General features: G+C 46.5%; 2 protein-coding genes across 6 annotated transcripts in view; one reads left to right on the top strand and one right to left on the bottom strand.

Moving 5' to 3' along the window:
* The first annotated feature begins 185 nt into the window (after positions 1-185).
* On the top strand, positions 186-18,971 carry COG4 (component of oligomeric golgi complex 4). Of its 4 annotated transcripts, none has more exons than XM_083624875.1 (20): positions 186-439; positions 1,087-1,265; positions 3,102-3,184; positions 3,280-3,394; positions 4,579-4,753; positions 5,361-5,554; positions 5,959-6,064; positions 6,345-6,502; positions 7,553-7,611; positions 8,879-9,012; positions 9,915-10,033; positions 11,925-12,091; positions 12,870-13,035; positions 13,652-13,714; positions 14,559-14,675; positions 15,398-15,490; positions 16,259-16,342; positions 16,536-16,637; positions 17,175-17,303; positions 18,196-18,971. In XM_083624875.1, exons 2-20 carry the CDS (start codon positions 1,104-1,106, stop codon positions 18,328-18,330), a joined length of 2,361 nt encoding a protein of 786 aa, XP_083481001.1. In that variant the 5' UTR covers positions 186-439; positions 1,087-1,103; the 3' UTR covers positions 18,331-18,971. The 4 variants fall into 4 exon arrangements, 3 of the variants coding, with proteins under 3 accessions (XP_083481001.1, XP_083481002.1, XP_083481000.1); XM_083624876.1 differs by having other exon boundaries at positions 229-392; XR_014551014.1 differs by lacking the exon at positions 186-439 and having other exon boundaries at positions 1,060-1,265; positions 16,493-16,637.
* The window catches only part of FCSK (fucose kinase), a 30,370-nt gene continuing 26,110 nt past the window's right edge, over positions 18,962-23,221 (bottom strand). For both annotated transcript variants that reach the window (XM_083624865.1, XM_083624866.1), the window contains 4 exons: positions 21,515-21,702; positions 20,733-20,832; positions 19,900-20,123; positions 18,962-19,299 (listed from right to left, as the gene is read on the bottom strand). In XM_083624865.1, coding sequence (XP_083480991.1) covers positions 19,213-19,299; positions 19,900-20,123; positions 20,733-20,832; positions 21,515-21,702 — 599 coding nt within the window. In that variant the 3' untranslated portion in view covers positions 18,962-19,212. The remainder of the gene's footprint in view (positions 19,300-19,899; positions 20,124-20,732; positions 20,833-21,514; positions 21,703-23,221) is intronic.

Genomic DNA, 23,221 nt, shown 5'->3' with positions numbered 1-23,221 from the left:
CGCGGCTTGGACTGTTCCACTTTACCCGTTTTAGCCTGGAGTTGTTGTTGTTTTACTCTGAAAATAATTTCACCATTTTATTCTGCAATAGAAACGCTGCTACTGGTGGTTGTTTCCCCACACCACCCCGAGACACAGGCAATAGCTTAGGCACCTATATTAATGTTCCCGGATGTGACGATTTGCCTGCTATAGTCTATTTTGGGTAGACGTATACACGGACGCCGGAAGCCGCATTCACTTTTGGACGCTGTGCTTTCCCCACTTTCTAGGAGCTTCACTGTCTTTTCTATCCATTCTCCTGCCAGTCCTTGTCTGCATGTGCTCCGTTGCCTCGCGGGTTTTATTCTCCGCTTGTATTCTTTTAGAAGAAGGCAGCCCTGTATCGGGAAGTTTTTAATGCTTGGTGTTTGACTATGTGTTTATATATATATATGCTGTAAGCCGCCCAAAGTGGCTGGGGAAACTCAGACAGATGGGCGGGGTATAAATAATAAAATTGTTGTTGTTGTTATGTTGAAACGCTTGGGCTGAAATGCAGTGAGCCGGTGCGGGGTCCTGGTGACCGTGTTAGACCAGGACTTGGGAGGTCTCGGGCATGTCCCCGTTTCTCTCGCAGGGGTTTTGTGAGGTTAAAGCAGTCCCCGTGGAGCATGGAGACTGCGTACAGCGCTTTGAGCCCCTTGGAGGAAAGGCGATGAGAGACAAAGTGAAATGAAGTCAAACAGGCGTTGCAGCCATCAAGAGCCAGGGGAGACTGCGGCAGAGACTGCTTCAACGCCCCCGCTCAGCCTTGGAAGTCAGAGGCTGCCCTTAGGCTAATCGCTGCCTCTCGGCTTGTAGGCCTACCTCGCAGGGTGGTTGTGAGAATAAAATGTGGGAGGAGAGCCGTGAGCTTCCTGGGCGAAAGAGGGCGCAGAAATCTAATTACGGATCAGTAACAAAAGTCGCCATCCGGCGGCTTCTGTGGTCCGTTTACGCTTAGAGCCCGGGGGGGGGGTACCATTAAAAAAAAGCGTCGTCAGGAGCCCGGAAGCGCCATTTCCTGGCTATTCCAGCGCGACTCTTCAATTTTCTTATCTCTAGAACGACGTGGAGCCAAAATGGCGGCGTCGGTGGCCGGTTCAGGCCTGAGGGGAGGGAGCGATGGCGGCGGCTCCGGACCCTCTGTTTCCTCATCCTCCTCGCTATCCATGGAGCAAATCCAGGCGCTCACTGATCTGCCGGAGCTGGAGGCCGCCTACAGCCGCCTGTGCGGGGAGGAGGTGCGGCTTGGATTATATTCTCCCCCTCCTCTCCCAGCCCCCGTCACTCCGGAGCTAGGCTGCCTCGGTATCCCTTTGGGCCTCGCTCCTGTCGAGGGTGCCCCCCGCCCGCGCGCCGCCGTCTTGAGTTAGGAACGGGGAAGCAAGCGGCGGGCAAGGCCCCCTTCCCCCAAAAGAAAGCCCCATCTTCCCGCAGCACAGAGCTAAACTGTGGAACTCCCTTCCGCAGGAGGCAGGGGTGGGCACTAAATTAGAGGGCATTAACAGAGTATTGGGCAAATTCATGGAGGAGGAGGAGGTTTTAGTGGCTATTATCCAGGATGGCTATGTGCTGCTTCCATGGTCAGAGGCAGTGATGCTTCTGAATAGTAGTAGTTTCTGGAATTGCAAGGGGGAGAGTTGCTGCCGCACCCATATCCTGTTTGTGGGTTTCCCTTTGGGGCATCTGGTTGGCCATGGTGAGGAAAGGATGCTGGACTCTGTGGGCTGCCTTTGGCCTGAGCCATCAAACCCCTCTTAGGTTCTCCTTCCTTCAAGATGGGAGACCAGCTTTCGCCAACCTGTTGCCCACCAGATGTGGTTAAATGATGTCGGGGCTGCACGGTTGGCAATGGGTGGGTTAAATAGATGCTCATGACTCTCCCTCACAAAACTTAAAACAAGGTAAAATGATGAAAACCTAAAATGTCATAGGGCCACAAATATTCCACAGATAAAATTCCTGGGTGCATCTGAGCAAGTGTCTATTTCGGTTTCTGGATAGATGTTGTAACAACCGTCAGTACTCTAGTCCCAAACCTTTCGTGGCCTGGGACACATTTGGCAATCTAATAAAGTGTTGTGGGCACTGCAAAGACCCAAAAACTAGTGATGCACAGAATACCTTGTCCCAAGTAAACTATAGGGAAAACACTATCATAAGCAAGTCAAAGGGGAGGCAACCTCCCCACAAACAAGCAAAAGAGGTATCAGCAAACCTACCAAAACAAACAGCCAAAAGGTATGCAACCTCAAACGCAGGCAATCCAAACAACCCCACAAAGAAGGCAAAACAGTCCCACTAAGCCTACTGCCACCACCACCCACTCAAATACGGGCAAAACATTCCAACCCACTCAACATAAAAGCCAGTAAAAGTAACATATATATAAAAACAGCCAGGAACACACCCATATCACTTTTTTAAAAGTTAAAGGTAGTAGTAACAGGATCCTGCCTTTTTCTTTCCAGCTGCCCCACCTTCCTTTCCTAAGAGGAATTTCTCTAGGCCAAGAAAGGGAAGAGGGTACGACACATGAATGCCTGCAGTTTGCTTGGCAGAGCCACACAGTGTTAAGCATGCATGGGCAGGTGCGGTTGTCCTCAGAGTGCATCACAGGGAGTGGCCGTGGGCGTTATGTTGGGGACCCCAAATCCAGCATAATGTGGATTGTGCCATAAGATTGGGTAGAATCAGAGCTAGTGATGTGCAACAAATATTGGTCATGTGTGCAAAGGTCCTGAACCCAAGGAGACAAAAGAGCCTTGATGGATCATTCCAGGGCAGTATCTGCCTCTGGAAGCTCAAGAGTAGGATATGATAGTGATGAATATCCCATTTATCTAGTAATGGACTCCATTGTTGTTTGAGGGGAACCATACCCTCTTTCAGGGAAAGGATAAACTGATGCAGAATAGAGCATGTGATGTGCCCAACCCCTATTAGCAACCTTTTCTTGGATCCCTGATCTGATGTCACATTGAGTTCTTAAGTCATGCCGTTACCATTGATCTTGAAAGGGACAAGTTGCAAATTGGGCATTGATTATGCCTGCAGCATTATATTTCTGTTTTTAGAAAACTGTGGAAGAAGAGTTGGAGATGCTTCTGGAACAGCAGAGCTCCATGGAGAGCAAGATGGCTACCCTTCATCGCATGGGGTGAGTAGCAATCGTCATACTGTATGTGCAGTGCTGCATCGTTGCTGCTTTTTCCAAAACAGACATCCTACTTTCCCTTGTTTCTTTGTTTTCAGTCCTAACCTGCAGCTCATTGAAGGCGATGCAAAGCAGCTAGCTGGAATGATCACCTTCACCTGCAATCTGGCTGAGAATGTCAGCAGCAAAGTCCGACAGCTCGACCTTGCCAAGGTAACTAGATAAAGCCATACTGAGCTTTGAGTCTGATTGGGTTGTCATGACATGGCTGTGTGTGATTGTCGACATTTAAGGAGGAATTTCTCTTTCCCTCCCCCATCACTGGTCTTTTCATACCTGTACAGTAATAATAATATTGAGAGGGTATTGTTTTGGTTTGTTATCATGGTATGTATTTTTGTGTTTTTATATTGTGAACCACCGCATGATCTTCATAAGTAGGGCAGTATAGAAATTCAATAAATAATAAGAATACAAGGCTGTCCCCTTTTACTCATCTGTTTTTGAGATGTGGTCTTTATTTGAGTTGTCAAGGGTTGCAGAAATGTTTCAAATGCACTTGTTTCAAATATGACTGTTCCCACATATTCTCCATTTACATGGGCATATCCCTTCACATGCATAATCAAGAGACATGTTGGGAACTTTTAACCTGGAGTTAAAGTGGGCTATGATCACAGAAAGGGGAAAGAGCGAAGAGACAACAGGCCAAGGTCTAAGCTATTCAAATGTATGAGTTACTACAGGGATAGGCAAGGAAAGGGTGCATTGTAGGCATGTTGGAACAAAAATGTCATTGCTTGGCATCTGAAAACTGTTAGGAAGGGAGCCCATCTCATCGCCCAGGGCATGGAATGCCACACACACAGTGCCATGACAATGGTTGTCCCCCGCATTCCCACCAGGAACCCTTTCGGTGCTGAGAGCAGAGCTTCCCCTGTGTAGATGGGCAGGATCCTTGTGGGAAGAGATGGTTTGCCTCCAAGCTGTTTAGGACTTCAGAAGAAGTCCTAGGAAGGCATGACACCTGATATAGCAATAGCAAGCTGCAAAAAAGCTTGCCCCAGGCAAAACTTCAACTTAAGTTTCCAAATGTTTTTCAAAGACATCCTGATGCGGCGTGTGCTGCTTTGGCCCAGCCTTGATGAGACGAATGTGTGTGATCGTGGCCAGGCTAGTTGCATCCTCTCCCTGCTGTGCTGGATCTTGGAGGCCCTGCTTGTCATATCTTGAATGCATGCTCACAGAGAGCAATCTGGCTGGTGGGATTGGCGCGGAGCACCCACAGCTGGGAAATCATCATATGTAGCTTCCTCAGCTGTTGTGGTCTCCATTAGCCTCTTCTGCTCCTGCCTTGCCAATTTTGGAGGGGAATTAATTGGGGCCCTTCTTGGCAGAATCGCCTCTATCAAGCCATCCAGAGAGCAGATGACATTCTGGACTTGAAGTTCTGCATGGATGGAGTCCAGACAGCCCTGAGGAATGAAGATTATGAACAGGCTGCTGCACATATTCATCGCTACCTTTCTTTGGACAAATCTGTAATTGAGCTCAGCAGGCAGGGCCGGGAAGGTAATCATTATGTTTATTGGTTTATTTAATTGTATCTAATATCCCACCCTACACTGTAAAAACAATATTTGGGGTGGATTCTAATATATTAACAATAACCAAAAAGGCACCTGATTGTTGTGAAGTACATTAAGTGTCATTTGGTTTTACAGAATACACCCAGAGTCATCCTTCAATTCTGTGTTTCTGTGATGATTTCTGTTGTAACTAGTAAAAATGAACAAAAGCCAACTTCGTCACTACGAACAAATGCTGCCTAAACTTCTACTACTTTCATTCCACTTATCTTATTTCACATATTTATAACACCCTAGCAGTTCACACAAGGGTCTCAGGGCAGGGCATGACACGTTTTAAAAACACAATAAACAGTATATAAATACAGAACCATCATAAATCCAAATTAAAAGTAAGATTAAATGTCAACAGGGATGAAATAAAAAGATAACCAGCAGAAGCAAATCACAGTGCCCTTCCAAGGTCTGAACAAAAAGGAGTATTTTTTAAAGTGATAATATTGATGTGTAACCCACCTCTGAGGGGAGGTTCTTCCTTAAATACGGAGCCATTGCATAGAAATGATACTGAGACTCTCCTTTCTGGGCAGGCAGCATAATTGAGGCCAACTTGAAGCTTCTGCAGGAGGCAGAGCAGCGCCTGAAGGTGATTGTGACTGAGAAATTTGACATTGCCACAAAACAGGAAGACCTGCCCCAAGTGGAGCGCTTTTTCAAGATATTTCCTCTGCTGGGCTTGCATGAAGAAGGACTCAGTAAATTCTCCGAGTACCTGTGCAAACAGGTAAGTGTAGCTTGAGAGCTGCTGCTCATTTGCAGCTGAGATGCATTCTGAGCTTCTTGGGGTTGAGCCATTGCTCCTGTTCTAGTGGGTCAGTCTTATAGCAACTGGGACTTTTTAGTTTAGAAAAAAGATGGGTAAGGATGGAAGACAGTAGATGTGTGCGCAGTTACAAGCAGCCTCATATCCATCACGTAACACATAATTCAACTATGGAACTATCTGCAACAGGTTGAAGTGATGGCCACCAGCTTGGACTGCTGTAAAGATTTGATTGATTGATTGATTGATTGATTGATTGACAAAATCTTAATTTTTAAAAAAGGCTCCTCGAGGAGGATTGTCCTTGCATGAGTTTTGACTGAGGCTGTGGGATAACATAGGCTAAAGGTCTTCATTCTTTTCAGGTTGCAAATAAAGCGGAGGAGAACCTGCAGTTGGTGATGAAGACAGACATGAGTGACCGTAGAGCTGCAGCTATCTTTGCAGACACGCTGACCCTACTTTTTGAAGGTAACTCCCTGCCGCCATTGAGAATACATTAGAATATCTGCCTTATGCTAAGTCAAACCATTGGTCCATCTAATTCAGTACTGCCTATACTGACTGCCAGGGACTTTTCATGATTTCAGTTGGGGCGTGTTCCCAGACCTACTAGGAGATGCAGTGAAGTGTTGGGGGATAGTCTTGAACTTCTGTTTAGAATGATCCTTTTGTCCTCACAGGATGGGGTGGCAGCTTTTTTTGGAGCACTGTAAAACAGTCTCATATCACCTGTTTCTTCTTCTTCTAGGGATTGCCCGTATTGTGGAGACCCACCAGCCCATTGTGGAAACCTACTATGGACCAGGCAGGCTTTATACACTGATTAAGCACCTACAGACAGAATGTGATCGACAGGTAGAAAAGGTTGTGGACAAGTTTATCCAGCAGAGATCCTATCACAGACAGGTGAGAGACTTGCCAGTGTGGCCTGAGGAAGACATGGAGGAACCCACTTTGAGCCAGTTCCATGAGGCTTCTCTTGAATTTGCTGGTGCAAGAGAGCCCTCTATGCGGCTTGTAACAATGGGGACAGCACATGCAGACCTCACATTGTGGACTGCTGCTGGGGTCACCTGTGTTCTCTTACTGGTGGTGGCATGCCAGTGCAGAAGGCTAGTCTCTTGGCTGGTTAGGGAACTCAAATGCTCTAATTACTAGTGGCCCCAGTTACACTCACCCACACACCCCGCCCTGCCTGCTGTATACCTTCAATCCCTGTTGGTTCAACTTTTACAACATCCCAGTGATGGCTGTCACTGTTTCTGTCCCATCTGCAAAATGGGGCAGAGTGTGGCCACCCAGTGCACCCAGACCGATGTGTCTAAAGGGTCTTGAGGTTCCACACAGAAAAGTACCCCCAAATGTCTGCAGCTTTCTGCAGCCACAGCCCACATCCTCCCCTTCCCTCTCACTCAAGGCATGTCAGAAGGTGAGTTACTTTTCCTGTAGTCCCTAAGTTATTAACTCTGCAATGTGCCATGTACACCAATGGGTAACGATGCTACCCATTGCCTTCCAACTCTCCTGTGTCAGTTTAGCTGGCTTGTCCAAGGCCACCAAATGAGCTTCAAGGCCCAGCAAATAAATGAGCTTGCTCGCTGTCTCTGTTTCTCTCTCTCTCTGTGTGTGTGCTGAGTCATGCTCTAAGGCTTGGTGGTGATTTCCCTGTAGACTCCTGTTGTCCAACATAGCAAATACTTCTGGGGTTTGCTTATTAGTGTGTTTTTTCTTTTCTTTTTAATGCTTTGTTCAAAAGCTTCTGTCAGCATCCTTCTGTTTCTCTCCTATGTAACTCCTATGTAAATTCCCCTTGTGTACGGAATGAAGAGGTCATCCTTAGCTCTCCTTCCCTCTACCTGTTGCCTTATTACTGCTCCAGTGGGAGGAGACTGGTAATTTAGGAGTCAACAAGCAGAAAAGAGGTTTCTAACACCTCTCTACTTCTTATGCTTGCAGTTTCAGCATGTTCAGAACAGCATGATGAGGAGTTCAGTTGCGGAAAAGATTGAGCCAAGGTAAACTGGCCAAAATCTCCCCCTCTTTCCTTCCTGCTTTTCAGCCACAACTCTTTTCATTGTGGGAAATTGTGGTTTGACCTGGCACTTAAATGTCCAAGGGTATCCTGGAAAGGACCAGGCCCAGTCTTACGAAACTAGTGTGTTCTCCCTCTGTGATGCCATCCAGTGTGCTCTCCTTTGTCACCACCCAATGGGCCAGACATCTGTCCACTAGGAGGCAGAGGCTCTTTCATAGATTAGGGGGGATCACCTGCTTTCTCCCCTGGCCTGTCTCACAGTGGAATACTGCATGAGATGGAATTGTGTTGTACAGTATTTGTGTGTTTGATGGAACCATTTGCATCAGAGAGTGATCATATAAGCTGCAAATTGGAATGGAAAAAGGGGAAGAATGGATTAGAATAAGTAAGAATGTAAAGTGGTGAGGATGAGCAGGCCAGGGACTTATGAGGTGACTTACACCCTGGAGCAAATGACTATGACAACTACCACTTGGTTGCTAATGCTTTCTCAGGAAGGTACTCAAGAGGGTTGTGGCAGTTGCTGGCTCTGTTGAAGACTGGCCATTAACTGGACCCAGTTCCAATCTAGGTTCAGGCCTGGCTGGTATTACATTTCTCTGCTTGAGTTGTTCAATTAGCTGGGTGAATTTATAGGATTGAAGGCAATTTGCAGCAGCCAGAGGATTGCATCTATCTCTGGAAAGGAAGTGTGTGTGTGAGTGTGTGTGTGTGTGTATACATGCACCTGCACCAGTTTAAAACCCACTCTCCAGAGCTGCTGTGGCAAGTTTTATCTACCTTATGAGTTTGTCTCTGGTCATTGCTAAGCTCAAGTTTTAGCCACCCAGGTGATGACTACGCTGAGGTGTCTAGGGATTCTTGTTCCTGCCAAACCCAAATGCACAGTTATTAACCAATTTCCTTGCAGGAACAGCAAGGCCTTCCCTTAAGCTTGTTCCTCTGCTATGAGGAACAGGTTTTCACAGCACTGGTAAACAAAAACCACAAATCATTGGCATGACAGGAAATGGCAAAGCCAGCCTTATGGTCCCAGAATGGCTCATGGCGCTACATTTCTACATCTGCAAACGTTTGTTTGTTGACGGGAAGCATTGTTTTACATGTGGCAATTTCAGGATTCCAACATGAGCTTGCTGGCTGTCCAGAGCTGTCTTGAGGGCTTTGTTCTACCACCTCATCTTGTTGTGAAATGCCTGCTTTCTCAGTGGTTCTGCTATTGACTGTCACTTTTCTTCTCACAGGGAACTTGACCCCATTTTAACAGAGGTTACCTTGATGAATGCACGGAGTGAGCTGTATCTGAGATTCATTAGAAGGCGCATCACCTCCGACTTTGAGGTGGGAGATTCCATGGCTTCAGAGGATGTGAAGCAAGGTGAAAACTTAAGTGCTCCTTGCACAAAACCAAATCTGAGGTGCTCTTTGACTTGTGGCTGGTTTGGCTTACCAGATGAACTTGTGTAAAGGGCAAGATTTCACAACAGAAATAATAAGTTAACAAATTATGCCTCATTACCAACTCCGCTTACTGGGAGTAAGCCCCATTGAATTCAGTTGGACTTGCTTCTGAGTAGGTATGGTTAGGATTGCACTATTAGGATTCCTTGGCCATGCTTTGTGGGCTCTGGATCAGACAGGATTTCCCAAGATTCATGTGCCAATGTGGGTAGCGTTGGGATGGAAGTGGGCAGAGTAACAATGACTCTCACCTTTGTACATCTGGCTGAATTCCAGCCATGCAACAAACAGCACAAGATTTCGCCAGGCGCACACTCAGACATATCTGTCTCAAGCCTCCATCCAGGCAGGCAAGAGGCATTAACATTTTAGGAAAGTACAGAGCAGGACTAAGGAATTGCTCAACCCACCCCCTTACCTCTGCAACTTCAGTCCTGCCAAGAAGGTTGTGTTCCCTTGGGCTGTGGTTACCAAGGAGGGTGTGGAAATGGCTTACAAGCTGCTTGGTGTTGATATTGGGAAAGAGTCAGAGCTTGCAGTCCATAGCTCCTACTCCTGCCTCAGGATCGAAGGAAGCCTTCCAAAAACCTGCTGCCTTATTCATTCTGAGTGCATTTTCCCCCCTGGCCCAAGTCTTGTGTGAGCATCATTCCACTGTTCTTGTTTTCCTCCTAAATAGGCTGTTGATTGCAATACAAAGTGGGTGACTTACCAGGGGTGGGGAATGTTGTGTGCAGGAAATTGCAGTTGCTCAGAGTGAGCTGGACTAGTGTCCTGTTACTGCAGCCCATGGCCTGCTTCTCTGCTTGTACTCCACAGAGCATCAGAAGTGCCTGGACAAGCTGCTGAACAACTGCTTACTGAGCTGTGCCATGCAGGAGCTGATTGGCTATTATATTACCATGGAGGAGTATTTCATGAGGGAGACTGTCAACAAGGTAGGGGAAGCTGCCCTCCTTTTCAGGATGGGGTGATATTGAGTTGAATCTTAGGGTACTGAGTGCATCATAGTGGATTGAGGCCCTTCTGATTGACTGAGCTCTGAAAATTCCTGTGGGGTGTAATGTTGGGGATTTCTGAATTGCCTATAGTGTGAGCACCAGAAAGGACTGTTATGGTTTTGAGACCCCTTTGAAATTCTCTTCATAGATTAAAAAATATCCTCTATTCTTCAGGCACAGCAAATTCTGGAAGGCCCATGTTGTAATCGGGCGCCCAACCACTTGCCCCTCCCTCACCTGTCTTTGCTTCTCCGGCCAGAGCAGGCTTCTGGAGCAAGGCTGGCAAGCCCATTTACTTTTCCAAAAACAGGACAAAATAGAACTGGTAGGGCTGCCACCACTCCCTTGACCCAGGGTTACCAGAAGCCACAGCTCAAGGGAGTCAGCTGTGCTCCTTTGTTACCGGCTAACCCCAAGCTACAAGTTGCTTCCACAAGCTTGCAGGCAGAAATCCTTTGGTAGAGCGCAACCAAGAAGTCTAGGCGTTGGAATTAGCCATTCCCCTGGATAGGCACATACAATACAAGAGGAAGTTTTATTTCTTAAAATTTATTTTAAAAAACATAAAGAACATGCTAATAAGCAGGCACATCTTTTTGTGAATTACAAGTACAGAGAAAAATAAGAATGTTGTAAAATATAGCTAGCTAATACTTACTTCTATACTCTAAAGCAAAGATAGAACAGTTCAAAGTCCTTCTTCATCACACAAGAACAAAATACGAAAGGACGGCTGCTTTGGTGGACATCAGCAGCCGGGCAATTTTGCGAATTGCAGAGTGCGCGCTTTCAAACCATTCTCAAGATCTTTTATCCATAATTTGCACGTGGAATCAGAAACCCCAGGACCAATCAAAACCCTTGATTATCATTTGAACTGTCCAATGACCAGCTTGTGGGTTAATAATTCTAACTTGTGGCACCTGAACCAATTAAGACTCCAGAGCCTAGATCAAGGTGTTTCCTTCCCATGGAGATTGGTGGTGCTTAGGCAGATGCACATTCCCAAGTAATTAAAGATAGATAACATCACAGAGGGTATGTGCATAACTTTGAACCCAGGTGTCAGACCTTCAATTGAGCCAGAGAATTCTTTTGCCATAGTAAACCTCTCACGCCCTTGGGGCCAACAAGTCCACGGATTAAAGCAACAGGACGGCTCCCATAATTCTTACTGGTTTCTCACAAGGCCTCACTTTCCACTTGACCAAAGAACAGCTACTAGGGAAGTACTAACTTTACTACAGTCCATATCTGGAGGGCGCACCTGCCTGCCAGAGCAGTTCATGATCAGCTGGCTTTGCAGGTCGTGAAGAGTCTTGTTGGCCCTCTTTATTTACTTGTCTTACTCTAAGTGACTTACTAAAGGTTGAACAACATAACATATAAGGCAATACATTTCAGTAAAACCATTCTGCTAACCTATAATCAAGTCCAGCAGAAAAACCAAAAACATCAGCAGGAAGAGCATGCAATCACATAGGTGTCATACTAGGTCATATCCCTGGTAGAAGAGACAAGTTTTAACCTGGCACCTGAAGGATGTTGTTGACCGTGCCAGACAGACCTCACTGGGGACAGCCTTCCACAGACTGGGAACCAGAGCTGAAAAGCCATGCTCTCCCTTGTTCCTTCTCTCTGAATCTCCCTCAAAGAGTGCACCCAGAGAATGGCTCAGATGAAGATCAATGACTCCAGCAAGGTCCTGAATCATATAGGTGAAAACAGGCACTTTGAATTAGGCCGGGAAACATGCAGGTAGCCAGTGCAGCCGCACCAATGTAGGTGTTCTGTGGAAGTCATTGATGTGTGTTGATTTCTTTGCCAGGCTGTTGCTATGGACACATGTGAGAAGGGTCAGCTGACCTCCAGTATGGTGGATGATGTCTTCTATATTGTGAAGAAGTGCATTGGGCGGGCTCTTTCCAGCTCCAGCATTGACTGTCTCTGTGCTATGATCAACCACTCCATCACGGAGCTGGAGTCAGATTTCAGGTGTGTGGTGTGCAGCTTTTTGGCCCTCCTAGACTGTGGTGGTCCAGGCAGTTCACCTAATATAGCGCTTACGGTTACAGATTTTCAGCACATAGGTTTTTGGCCTCCTTGGTCTCCACCAGATGGCGCCATGAGGTGCAGGTTCCTACCTGCCTTGTAAGTATCTGCTCCAAGCTTTCTAAGCTTTTGTCTCCCCCTTTGAAAGGGCAGTCAACTTCCAGCCTCTTTTCTGTGAAAGGCTTCAAGAGGAGCAGCAGAGAGGAGCAGGCTAGCCTCTTCTTTGAGCAGAGAGTGAAATTCTGAATTTGACACAAGGGTCCCATCATGTCTAGTTCCACAATGGCAAATGTTACATGCAGAATTCCTTGGCTTCTTCATACTGCAGACTTACAGGTTCCTGGCCATTTTTGCGCACAAGAAGGGCTGTGACTTTAGGGGGACTTCATTGGCATGCAGTGAACAGATGCTCTGGGGATGGATGGCCAACTGCCTCAAGAATATTCCTGGGCAAGAGAGCAGAATATTATCTGAGCCCTCTTGGGAACTGTGTATGTCACTTCCATGTACTGATGAGCAACTGAAATAGAAGCTGGTTCTAAATAAAGGTTGGGAGTAGGAGGGTGGCAGGCAATGATTGGAAGAATTGGGAGGAAGGAAAGCCTTGGAGGAGTTCATTGCCTTTGTCCCCTTTGCCCAGCATGGTAGGACAGTGACTTGGAAGCGGTCAGATCTCACAGGACATCTTGGCAACTTCCATCTCCTCTCTTGCCCTTTCCAGGGAGGTCTTGTGCAACAAACTCAAGATGGGTTTCCCAGCCACCACATTCCAGGACTTCCAGAGAGGTGTGACCAGCGCAGTGAGCATCATGCACAGCAGCCTTCAGCAGGGCAAGTTTGACACCAAAGGCATTGAAAGTACAGATGAGGCCAAGCAGTCCTTTCTGGTGGGTGTGCAGCTTTAAACACCTGCAATACAGGTGGGAGACATAGGGAAGGAATAGGAGCAAGCATTGTGATCTTTTCTGTGAACCACCCTGAGACCTCCGTGTATAGGGCGGTATATAAATTCTATTATTATTATTATTATTATTAATTAATTAATTAATTAATTAAGCATTAGCCAGGATCTGGAAGATTAAGCTATGGTGTCAGAGCAGTGTAACTGGGTGAGAAAGGATGGATGTCACCAAGTAGAAGTCAGTGTGATGGGCTCCAAGAATGAATGTCAAGTATAATAAGGTTTTGTATTTGCAATGAAGAGAGTTGTACTTACATCCAGGTGAATAGGATGGAGAGGGAGTGGTGGGGTCGGTCACGGTGTTCTGTATTCTCTGTCCAGAGGGAGGGAGGGAGGCAGCCAACCAACCAACCAACCAAACAAACAGGTGGGTTGTCTTAACCCACTAGCCAAGCAAGCAGTGGCAAGTCTCAAGAGAGCATCTGGCTATGTCCTTCTTCGTGCCCAATCCTAATTGTGCCCACAGCAAGGATCTTCCCAGGAGTAGCAAATTTCACAAGATTCTGATCCCCCTTTCCTCTCTGCCTCCTCCCATTCTTTAGGTGACATTAAACAATGTGGAGATCTGCAGTGAAAACATCATGACACTAAAGAAGACCCTGGAGGTACTGTCAGCAGACCTTCCACCACTGATTACCAAGAAAGGTCTTGAGGGCATCTTTCTCTTACCTGTTGTTAGCGTTGTTAGTCTGCACTCTTTGCTCTTGGGAGGTTGCCTGTTGGCCTGACTCAAATCTGCAGTTGGGAGCTTTTATCTAGATTGATTCATTTTCTTAAACTTTTTAACTGGCTCATCCCAGCAGTTTATGGTGGTAAACACACTTAAATCACAGACTAATGAAACTTCTCAATAAGATGTCTGTTAAAATAAGCTACTGGGTTTAAACTGCCCACTGCCTGCTTAGCCCTAGCTAGTTTGCATGGCGTGAAGTGGTAGAGGCTGTCAGTGAAGTCTTCTCCCACCTCAGCTCTTACCTCTTTTTCCTTCACCCTTTAAAATGTTACTGTTTACATACTGTGTTGAGCCCACAAAACAGTGGGTTGTGGCAGAGAGTCTTCCCACCTATTTCTAAGGCCAGCCCCCTCCCCCAATTGTTTTGGTTGTTCCCAGCAGAAAAATGGGCAGAAATGGGCAATTTCTGCTTCCTGGATCAGGATTGCTACCAGAAAGTGATGAAGGGCAGGGGCAATCCCTGTAACAGTTGTGGCCTGGACTATCCTCCCACTTCTTTTCTTCCTGAGGGTTAGTGAGCAGAGGATTCTTCTGTGTTTATTTACACTAATGCATGAGCCCACTGTTTCCTGCTTGCCAGTCTAGCTTCAAAGGCCATTTCTTTAACTTCTCTTTAACTATGTTCTCTCTCACAATCACCAGTCATGTTTCTCCTTTGCTCCTGGTAACAAACAAGGCTCTTCCTGTGCCTCAGGTTCTTTTGTGCTTTCACACAGAGTGACTGTGCCAAGCTGCTTAGCCAGGGGTTTGGGGGTGAACAAGCACAACCCAAGATTGACAGCTGTCTTTCAGACATGGCTGCCATGTCCAACAAGTTTCGAGATCTGTTGCAGGTAAGCTTTCCAATGTTTGAACATGGCCTCTTAGCTCTGTTCAGCAGACAAATCCCAAGGACTGTCTTACAAAATTGCCTAGTGATGGTTTGCTCAGCAGGCTGCCTCTGATTTCCAGAAATCAACAAGCTTGGGCCCTGCATGAGGCATGAGAACTTCACTGTAAAGGGAGAGACATCTTATTTGGCTGATGCTTAAAGTGGAATCCAGAACAGGGGCTATGATGTTGCAGAGTGGGAAGCCTTTTGTGGGACTGCCTGGGGCAGCACCTACCTAGAGCAATATAAGACCAGGCCAGTACCTGACAGGTTGCTGTGACACCCCTTCCCATCCTTAAGCACCTGTGTCTTGTCTCTGGGGCTTCCAAGGACTTTGCCACTTCAAATTGGAGGTGGCCATGCTGTGACTCCATGATTGGGAAGCAATCCCTTCCTCCACTGCAGGAGTCACTCAGACTCAGGCGTATATACGTGTGGCCATAAGCCTGCTACCCAGTGTTGTTACACTCCTTGGTTGCTGCAATTGCAAGCAATCTCCCTCTGTCTTTTGGAGGCAGAGGAGTCCTGTGTTTCATTTGCACCTTTGTCAGGAGCTGCTCTCCTGAGCAAAGTTGGTACATGTAGGCCAGCAATGGCTAAGAACAGGTCTCTGGTACCTGGTTTTTTAAATATGTTGGTAGATTGACAGAGGTTTTCTCTTTTTCTCCACCTGCTTCCCCACAGGAAGGGTTGAATGAGCTCACTAACTCAGCTATCAAGCCACAGGTGAAACCTTGGATCAACCTCTTCCTGTCAGTCTCCCATAACATTGAAGAGGTGAGTCCTACTGTCTGCTCATTTGAACTGCTCAGATGGTACAGAGAAGGGGCTGTTGGAACGAACTCCTACTTTCCAGCAGAGAAATACAACCAAAACAGCAAGCTAGAGAATGGCTGGGCTAAAACTGACTGGCACAGCTCTCTTTTATGCTGCTGGTAGTTTTAAGTACTCTTGTGGGTTTTAAAGAAAATAACTTTCAGTGTTATTTTTACTATATCTTGCACCATCTCAAGCGCTTGGAGAGGCAGGATAAGTATTTTAAAAATCCATCCTCGGGGGATGTTTCCTCAAGCCTTCTGGCCTGCGGAAGCAACAGCCTCTTAAAAGGAAGTGAAGAATTGCATGTGACACTGCAGGGAAACCTGCCAGGTGCTGATGAAGATGCTTTGGTTAAAAATGCCAGGGCAGTTGAAGGGGATCCTGTGAGCCCTTCTAGCTACAAAGAGGTTGGAAGGATAAATGCCCACCTGTGATTCGGGGGTTTGAAGATCTTACTGCCCTTTTCACATTGGAATATATATCTTACAATATTGCTTGAACACCTATTTGGGCATATGGATAGCTTGCATTAATGTAGATGTTTAAATTAAATTTGATAGGTTATTCTTATCCTTTTTGATGGATTATTCTTGTTAATGGAAACTAATATGGGTTTCCCTCCTTTTTTTCCTTTGGTATATTTGGGGGGAGGGGAAGCTTTTAAAAAATTCATGGGCTTGTGCTGGAATGATGGGAGACCCAATCTGTATCCTTCTCCCATTGTAGGAAGAGTTCAATGACTATGAGGCCAACGACCCCTGGGTCCAGCAATTCATCCTCAATCTGGAGCAGCAGATGGCAGAGTTCAAGGTGTGTTTGGGGCCCTGAGCAGGCGTTATGTACTCTTTTGTAACCCAGCTTGCCTGTGGCCCTGACGACACATCACAGGCAAGTGGATGTACCACCACAGAGGGGGCCATTAGTGCCCTCCTCAACTCTTCCCTCTCACTTGTTTTCCAGTAACATTGCCCTGTGAGATGCAGCCCTTGTTTTCTGTCTGCAGGCAGGATTGTCCCCGGTGATCTACGACAGCCTGACCAGCCTGATGACCACCCTTATTGCTGTTGAACTGGAGAAGGTTGTTCTCAAGTCTACTTTCAGTAGGGTAAGGAGAGACCTTAAGCAGGAAGGGCCAAAGAGCAAGCAGGCTGACTGCTCCCTTCTTGCCACTCCTCAGAATTCTTGTCCCGTTGATCTTCTCTCGATGGAGCTGGGTTTCGCACAGTGAGCAGCACTTGCTGCAGGCGGCAGCTTCAATTTGAGAAGCTGAATCTTGCAAGTAAAGCAAATGCTGACAAGAGACATGGCAATGTGAATCTAAACTATTGCAGATACCTGGAGAGAAGATTGCATCTGCTTTGCTTCTCTTCTGGTCCTGCTGCTGTGGACTAAGCCATGGTTTGAGGTATATTCTATGGCTTCACCTTCACCATAGCCCACAACAGCAGAATGAGAAGAGCAAAGCTGCTGCCCCCTTCTTTCTGGGACCCTGCCCATTTATGCCTCATCTTGGCTTTATTGGTGTCGTTTATTTTCACTTTGCTTTGGCTTTATTACCTGAGACCAAATGTTCTCCATCACCCTGTGCCACACCTTTCAGTGTGGCAACCCCTAACCTCTTGCTCTCCTTTGGCTTCTTCAGCTGGGTGGGCTACATTTTGATAAAGAGCTGCGCTCCCTAATTGCCTACCTCACCACAGTGACCACCTGGACCATCCGTGACAAGTTTGCCCGGCTCTCCCAGATGGCAACCATCCTCAACTTGGAAAGGGTGAGCAGGCTTTTGCTCTCTTTGGGAACTGGGAGTGGGGAGGGAGCAGGAAGCAATGGCAAGATGTTCCAGGGTGGGCTCTGACCCGTTTGCTCTACTCACCACAACCCACCAGCTCTCCTTGGATTTGCTGTGCTCTGAGTCAGGAACAGATTAATTGTTATTAATGTTCCCAGCTGGCAACAAGACAGTGCAGTAGAGAGCAAGTCACAGGCCTTGCTTTCTCACTCTAGCAGCATCCCATCCTCACAGGGCTGTGGAGAGCACAGGCATATGAAAGCCGTGGAGGCTACTGCTGCTTCTTCCACCTGGCTTTATAGAAAGGGTCCAAGATGCCTGGCCAGGCTCCCAGCATTCAAAACAGGCTCCTTTGAACAAGTGCAGAATGTCTCTCCCCTCCCCCACTGGGTAAAGGGCAATCAGCAGCAGGAGAGCAAGGCAGGCAGAGCAGATGCACAGACAGGAGCAGAGGGCTGGATGGCTGACTCACTTGACTTGCTTAGTCCCACCTTTAGAAGTTCAGAAAACTGATGACTAGAGCAAATATGGGGTCACGAAGAGTCGGACACGACTAAACAACAACAGAGCAAATATTGCATAGACTAAAAATAGTATGCCTCAGTCTCTTCTGTTCAGGTGCTGGTGTTGGGTCTTGCAGCTGGAATTCTCGCACGTCATACGCTGGCTAGAGAGGAGAGCACTTGTGGGCCCATGTTGGGTACATGCTTCTCTTCCTCCACATAGAGCTTAGCATCCAACCCAGCAACATATCAGTCCCACTGCTGAGGACAGGCACAGCTATTGTGTTCCAAGCTGCCCACGTGCTTTTTGGATGGACTGTCACTCTCTTCTTCTGCCTGGTGAATCACTTTGCTTTCCCTCTTCCATTCAGGTAGCAGAGATTTTAGATTACTGGGGGCCAAACTCAGGCCCACTGACATGGCGCTTAACCCCCGCTGAGGTCCGTCAAGTGCTGGCTCTCCGGATGGATTTTCGCAGTGAAGACATCAAGCGACTTCGCCTCTAGCTGTCTTTGCAACAACCTACTCCTGCTAGTGGAGATCACTGATGCCCTCTCCTAAGAAGGCCTTGCTATGTTCTTAAGACTGGAGGGAAATGCAAGTTCCTTTCCCAGTGGGATCTCTGAAGCTGAAAGAACAACCACCTCAGTATACGTTGGGTAAACTTCAAAAACTTAGTTCCTCCTTCAGAGATTTCCCTCTTGTTTTTCTGCAAGTTGGTACAGCTCGCCTGTTTCTACATCTTTATCATGATGCACTAACATTTCTACATAAATTCCAAGTTAAATAGCAACTGAAATTGCCAAGCAATTATTGTAAATTTTAGTTAGCAAGTGGGGCTAAGACCACAGATCAACAAAGTCATAGGAACAAGATGGTGCTTTGGGGGATGTAGACATGTCTTCTATGCCAGTAGATTCTGCACTCTGTCCTTGGTGTCTCCAGTGAAAAGGCTCTTTAGAAACAGAGACAGTTAAGATGCCTGACTATGCCCCTGGATAGCTGCCTCCAGTCAGAGTCAACAGTGCTGAGCTCCACCAATCAATGGTCTGAATTCATTTAAGATCCCTTAATGTGTTCATCATATGCTGTGCGGAGGGTGGGTCGATTTAAATAAAGGAGATTTACATCAGCAAGGAAATAAAAAGTTTTTCATTGATTACTTCACGTAATTTCCTGAAGAATGCTGCAGATCTGACTGCCAGGCCCTACTAATTCACAACTAAATATTGTTTTTCACTTGGGTGGGGTAGCTGCTGTTTTCACCCCATCTGCAGTGAAGGAGTGCATGAATCTTCCAAAGAAATACTAAACCAAATTCAGCCACTGAGTCATTCGTCCATAGATCTTGCACAGCTGTAGGATGTGGGCAGGAAACCTTGCAGTGCCTATGGTTCCCAATCCTCCTCCAGAAGCTGTATTTGGAACCCAGCTGTGTCCACCTCCACAGTGTGGATGCTGAAATTCCCCAGGCCCTGAAAGGAAGGCATGCAGGGTGAGTGAAATCTTCACTACAAAATATTTAAGTCAGAATATTTTGTTCTGCAGCCTGGTGGAACTTCAACACTACAGGGGGGTCGACTGCCACTCCTGACCTGACATCAGGGCTATGTGCCCTGGAAGGTCACAGGCCAGTGCAGAGGCCAGTCTTCTCTTTGACCAGGAGGCTACATTCTAGCTCTGCAAAAATTCGGTTTCTACACACAGCCACATATCTCCATCTGACCAAGCAAAGAGGCATCATCACAACTGAAGAGCCCAGCCAAAGCACTCAAAGATTATGCCAAGCAGTGTTGGTGAGAAGTGCAGCCTGGGCAAGGGGTGTGGCCTAACCCTGGCCAGAATCTCAAGGGCCTGTTAGAGAGGCCTGGAGGGCCAAACTCAGCTCCCGAGTGTGAAGCTCCCCCTCCCTGCAACTACATGGTACCCACCCATCATCAATTTCCCCTCTGAATTTCCTTGGGAGAGAGTGTGCATTAACCTGTTCCTGGACCCCAAACCTGCAAAATGTGCCCTGCTGAAATTTCTTCAGGGAGACACCAATTGATAGGGACTTAGGAGCTGGCTCCACTCACCTCTGTTTCCATCAAGATCCTTTGCAAGGCCTCTTGGTTCCTGGGCTCTTTAGTTAAGACATAGAGAAAGCCACCTCCTCCAGCGCCAGCCATGCTCTGCCCATAGACATGAGGCTGCAGCACCTCCATCATGCGCCGGACAGCCAAAGGCTCACACCCAGGGGCCATATTCTTCTTCTGCAGCCAGTAATGATTCATACACTTGCCCAAGAGAGCCAGGTTGCCTGGGGTGAGGAGGAGGAGTTACAGGACACTCTGGCATTGAACGATTTGCCCATTTTAGAGCAAAGTTGCTAGGTCTCCTTTCCCTGTCAGATACAGCCAGACAGTGTTCTTGGCTCCAATCACATGGTGTGCATGTCAGCCTTCTTCCTTCTGGGGAAATCTGACACCAGGGCTGGGCTGCCCACCACAGAAGTGGGAAGATAGTAGCTCTGGCTGCTCTTCCCTGCTGCTTCTCTGTGGCTTTCAATCTAGCAAGAGGAGTGCTACAAGATCCAGCTAGATAGAATTGTTTTCCCCAAACCAGTGAGTGCTGACTGGGGCTGATGGGGCTTGCCCTCCAGATGTTTTGGACTACAGCAATTTGGGAAAGGCTAAAGTCCATGATGACATCTTAAAAGATGCCCCCCTCCCACTCCCATTGGTTGTTGCCTGGAGTAATTGCTCTGATGCACACGCACGCACACACAACTATCCTAGTAGCTCCTGCAAAATGAGAGCCTGTTCAGCATAGGAGGTGGTTTCTGCACAAGATGTTTTGAGCAGAGGCACTGTAGCCTCTGCCCTGGGTAATGAGCTGTACAAGATGCCCAAGGAACAAACTGCAGTACCTTGCTGAAGGGCCTGGGCACACTCCTCTGCGTTGTTCACTAGTGCGCCAGCATTCTGCACAATGGTGGGTAGCCGGGCATACCAGTTCCTTAGAACATCCTGAAAGAAAAGGAAGCAATTAAAAGTTGTCTCAGTTTCTGGTGCTCAAGAGTGCTTAGAGGGAGAAAGGCTTAGCAAATTTCTCCTCTACAACCACCCACCTGCACCTTGGGGAAAGTGCCAGTGTAAAAATACTCTTTTTAACATTGTGTTTTAATTGAGAGCCATCCTGGTGTTTTAAATTGAGAGCCATTGGTTAGAACGCTGGACTAGAACCTGGGAGACCAGGGTTCAAATCCCCACATGACCATGAGACTCACGGAGTGACCTTGGGGGCCAGTCAGTGCCTCTCAGTCTAACCTACGTCATAGGGTTGTTAATGGAGATTAAATTGAGAAGGGAGAGAACCATGTTGGCCACCTCGAGCTCCTTGGAGGAAAAGGTGGGATATAATTGAAATAAATAATAAAATAAAGTGCATTTTACGTGACCCTAGGACCTTAGGTTTATTACCTTAGGGAGGGTAATAAAACAATAATAAAAGTATTAATAAGAATACATGCAACCCTACCAGGTGAGTCATCCTACCTGTGTAGACCAAAACTCAAAGATGAAATGCATCATGCCAACAGCACAGGGAGAAAGGTACGCCTGTTGTAGGACAGGTACAACTCTCTGCTCTAAGGTACGTCAGAGCTGTGAAGCTCAGGCTACAACTGGCACCTCCAAGCACCTTCCATACCTGGAGCAGGTTGCGGGCCAGGCGGGTCTTGCCTGTGTACAGCAGGAGCAGGTGCTCATTCAGGGTGTGTATGAAGCCCTCTGGGACGGTGATTTGCTCCACTTCTACCTTTAGTGGCAGCTGAGGCTTTGAACGCCCAATCTTGAGGCCTGGCACCAGCCCACCCACTTGGTCCTGCCACCCTCCACCTGCGAGGAACAAGAACAAGTGTTGAGGAAGAGATCCTGCTTGTTTACCAGTTGCCAGGTGAATCCCTTGTGGGAGGCAGGAGGGGTCTCTGATCCAATGGAGAGAAGACTTATCTATAGTTGGGAGCCCTCTTCCTTTCTGAAGCTGACGTGGAAAAGGACAGAAGGACCCTGCTTTGGTTTCATCTGGTTTCAATTATTACACCATGTTTTTATAGTTTAAAAATGTATAATCAGAGAGGGTTTCTGATCCAACAGAATGTAATAAAGAAGAGAATTCAAAATGAGAAAAAAGATAAAATTTTGGAAAAAATAAAAGAAGGAGAGAAGAAATTAAGAGTGAAACCAAAATCGCAAGAGATTCTGAGAGAAATTAAGTTATATCAAGTACAATATATGAAAATGATAAACCAGGAAGTGGAATGGAAAATCAAGCAGATGAGACAAAAGTCATTTGAATCGGCTAACAAATGTGGGAAACTGCTAGCATGGCAGATGAAGAAAAGACAGAAATTAAATACCATCACAAATTTGGAGGTAAATGGAAAGAACATACAGAATCCATTGGAAATCAGAAACTGTTTCCAGAGATATTTTAAACAACTATACACACAAGGGCCACAGAAAGAGACTGATTTAGACCAATTTTTGAGAAAAAATGGATTACAAAAAATCTCTCAAGAAAAAAAGACAATGTTGAGCCATAAAATTACAGAACAGGAGGTGGAGGGTGCCATTCAGAATATGCAGTTGGGTAAATCTCCAGGACCAGATGGCTTAACCTCCAAATACTATAGAGTTTTGAAAGATTGGTTAATTCGGCCACTAAAGGAGGTCTGCAATGAGATCTTAGAGGGGAAAAAGGCGCCGGAGTCGTGGCAGGAAGCCTACATTACACTTATACCGAAAACTGAGTCTGAAAAGACGCAACTTAAGAACTACCGCCCCATATCCCTGCTCAATGTGGATTACAAAATATTTGCTGATATTTTGGCTAATAGGTTAAAAAAAGTATTACTGGAAGAGATCCATAAGGACCAAGCTGGCTTTCTCCCAGGTAGACACTTGTCTGACAATATGAGGAATATAATTAACATTTTGGAGAAGCTGCAAGTGAACATAAACACCAAAGCAGTTTTAATTTTCATAGATGCGGAGAAAGCCTTTGACAACATTTCTTGGAGTTTTATGAAGAAAAATCTTCAGGGGATGGGGGTGGGCCAAGGGTTTGAAAATGGTATAAGTGCAATTTACTCAGAACAAAAGGCTAAACTAATTGTTAACAATGTGGTGACAGAGGAGTTTAAGATAGAGAAAGGTACACGACAAGGCTGCCCAATTTCCCCATTGCTTTTTATTTCTGTCCTGGAGGTATTATTGAATATGATTAGAAGGGACCGTCTGATTAAAGGTATTCAGGTCGGAGCTAAGCAATACAAACTGAAAGCTTTTGCAGATGACCTAGTTTTAACATTACAGGAGCCAGAATCTAGTACGAAAAGAGTTTTGGAATTGATTC

Source organism: Podarcis filfolensis (assembly GCF_964270895.1).
Source record: "Podarcis filfolensis genome assembly, chromosome: 8".
NCBI lineage: Eukaryota > Metazoa > Chordata > Lepidosauria > Squamata > Lacertidae > Podarcis > Podarcis filfolensis.
This window is presented reverse-complemented; position numbering and strand designations above follow the sequence as displayed.

What these genes read in the sequence shown, in the direction of transcription:
- COG4 (XM_083624876.1), top strand. Translation starts at nt 320, where the DNA reads ATGTGCTCCGTTGCCTCGCGGGTTTTATTCTCCGCTTGTATTCTTTTA. An exon ending in CAGCAGGCAGGGCCGGGAAG is followed by an intron (nt 4,754 to 5,360) that starts GTAATCATTATG and finishes CTTTCTGGGCAG; the next exon opens with GCAGCATAATTGAGGCCAAC. An exon ending in TGAGGGAGACTGTCAACAAG is followed by an intron (nt 10,034 to 11,924) that starts GTAGGGGAAGCT and finishes TTTCTTTGCCAG; the next exon opens with GCTGTTGCTATGGACACATG.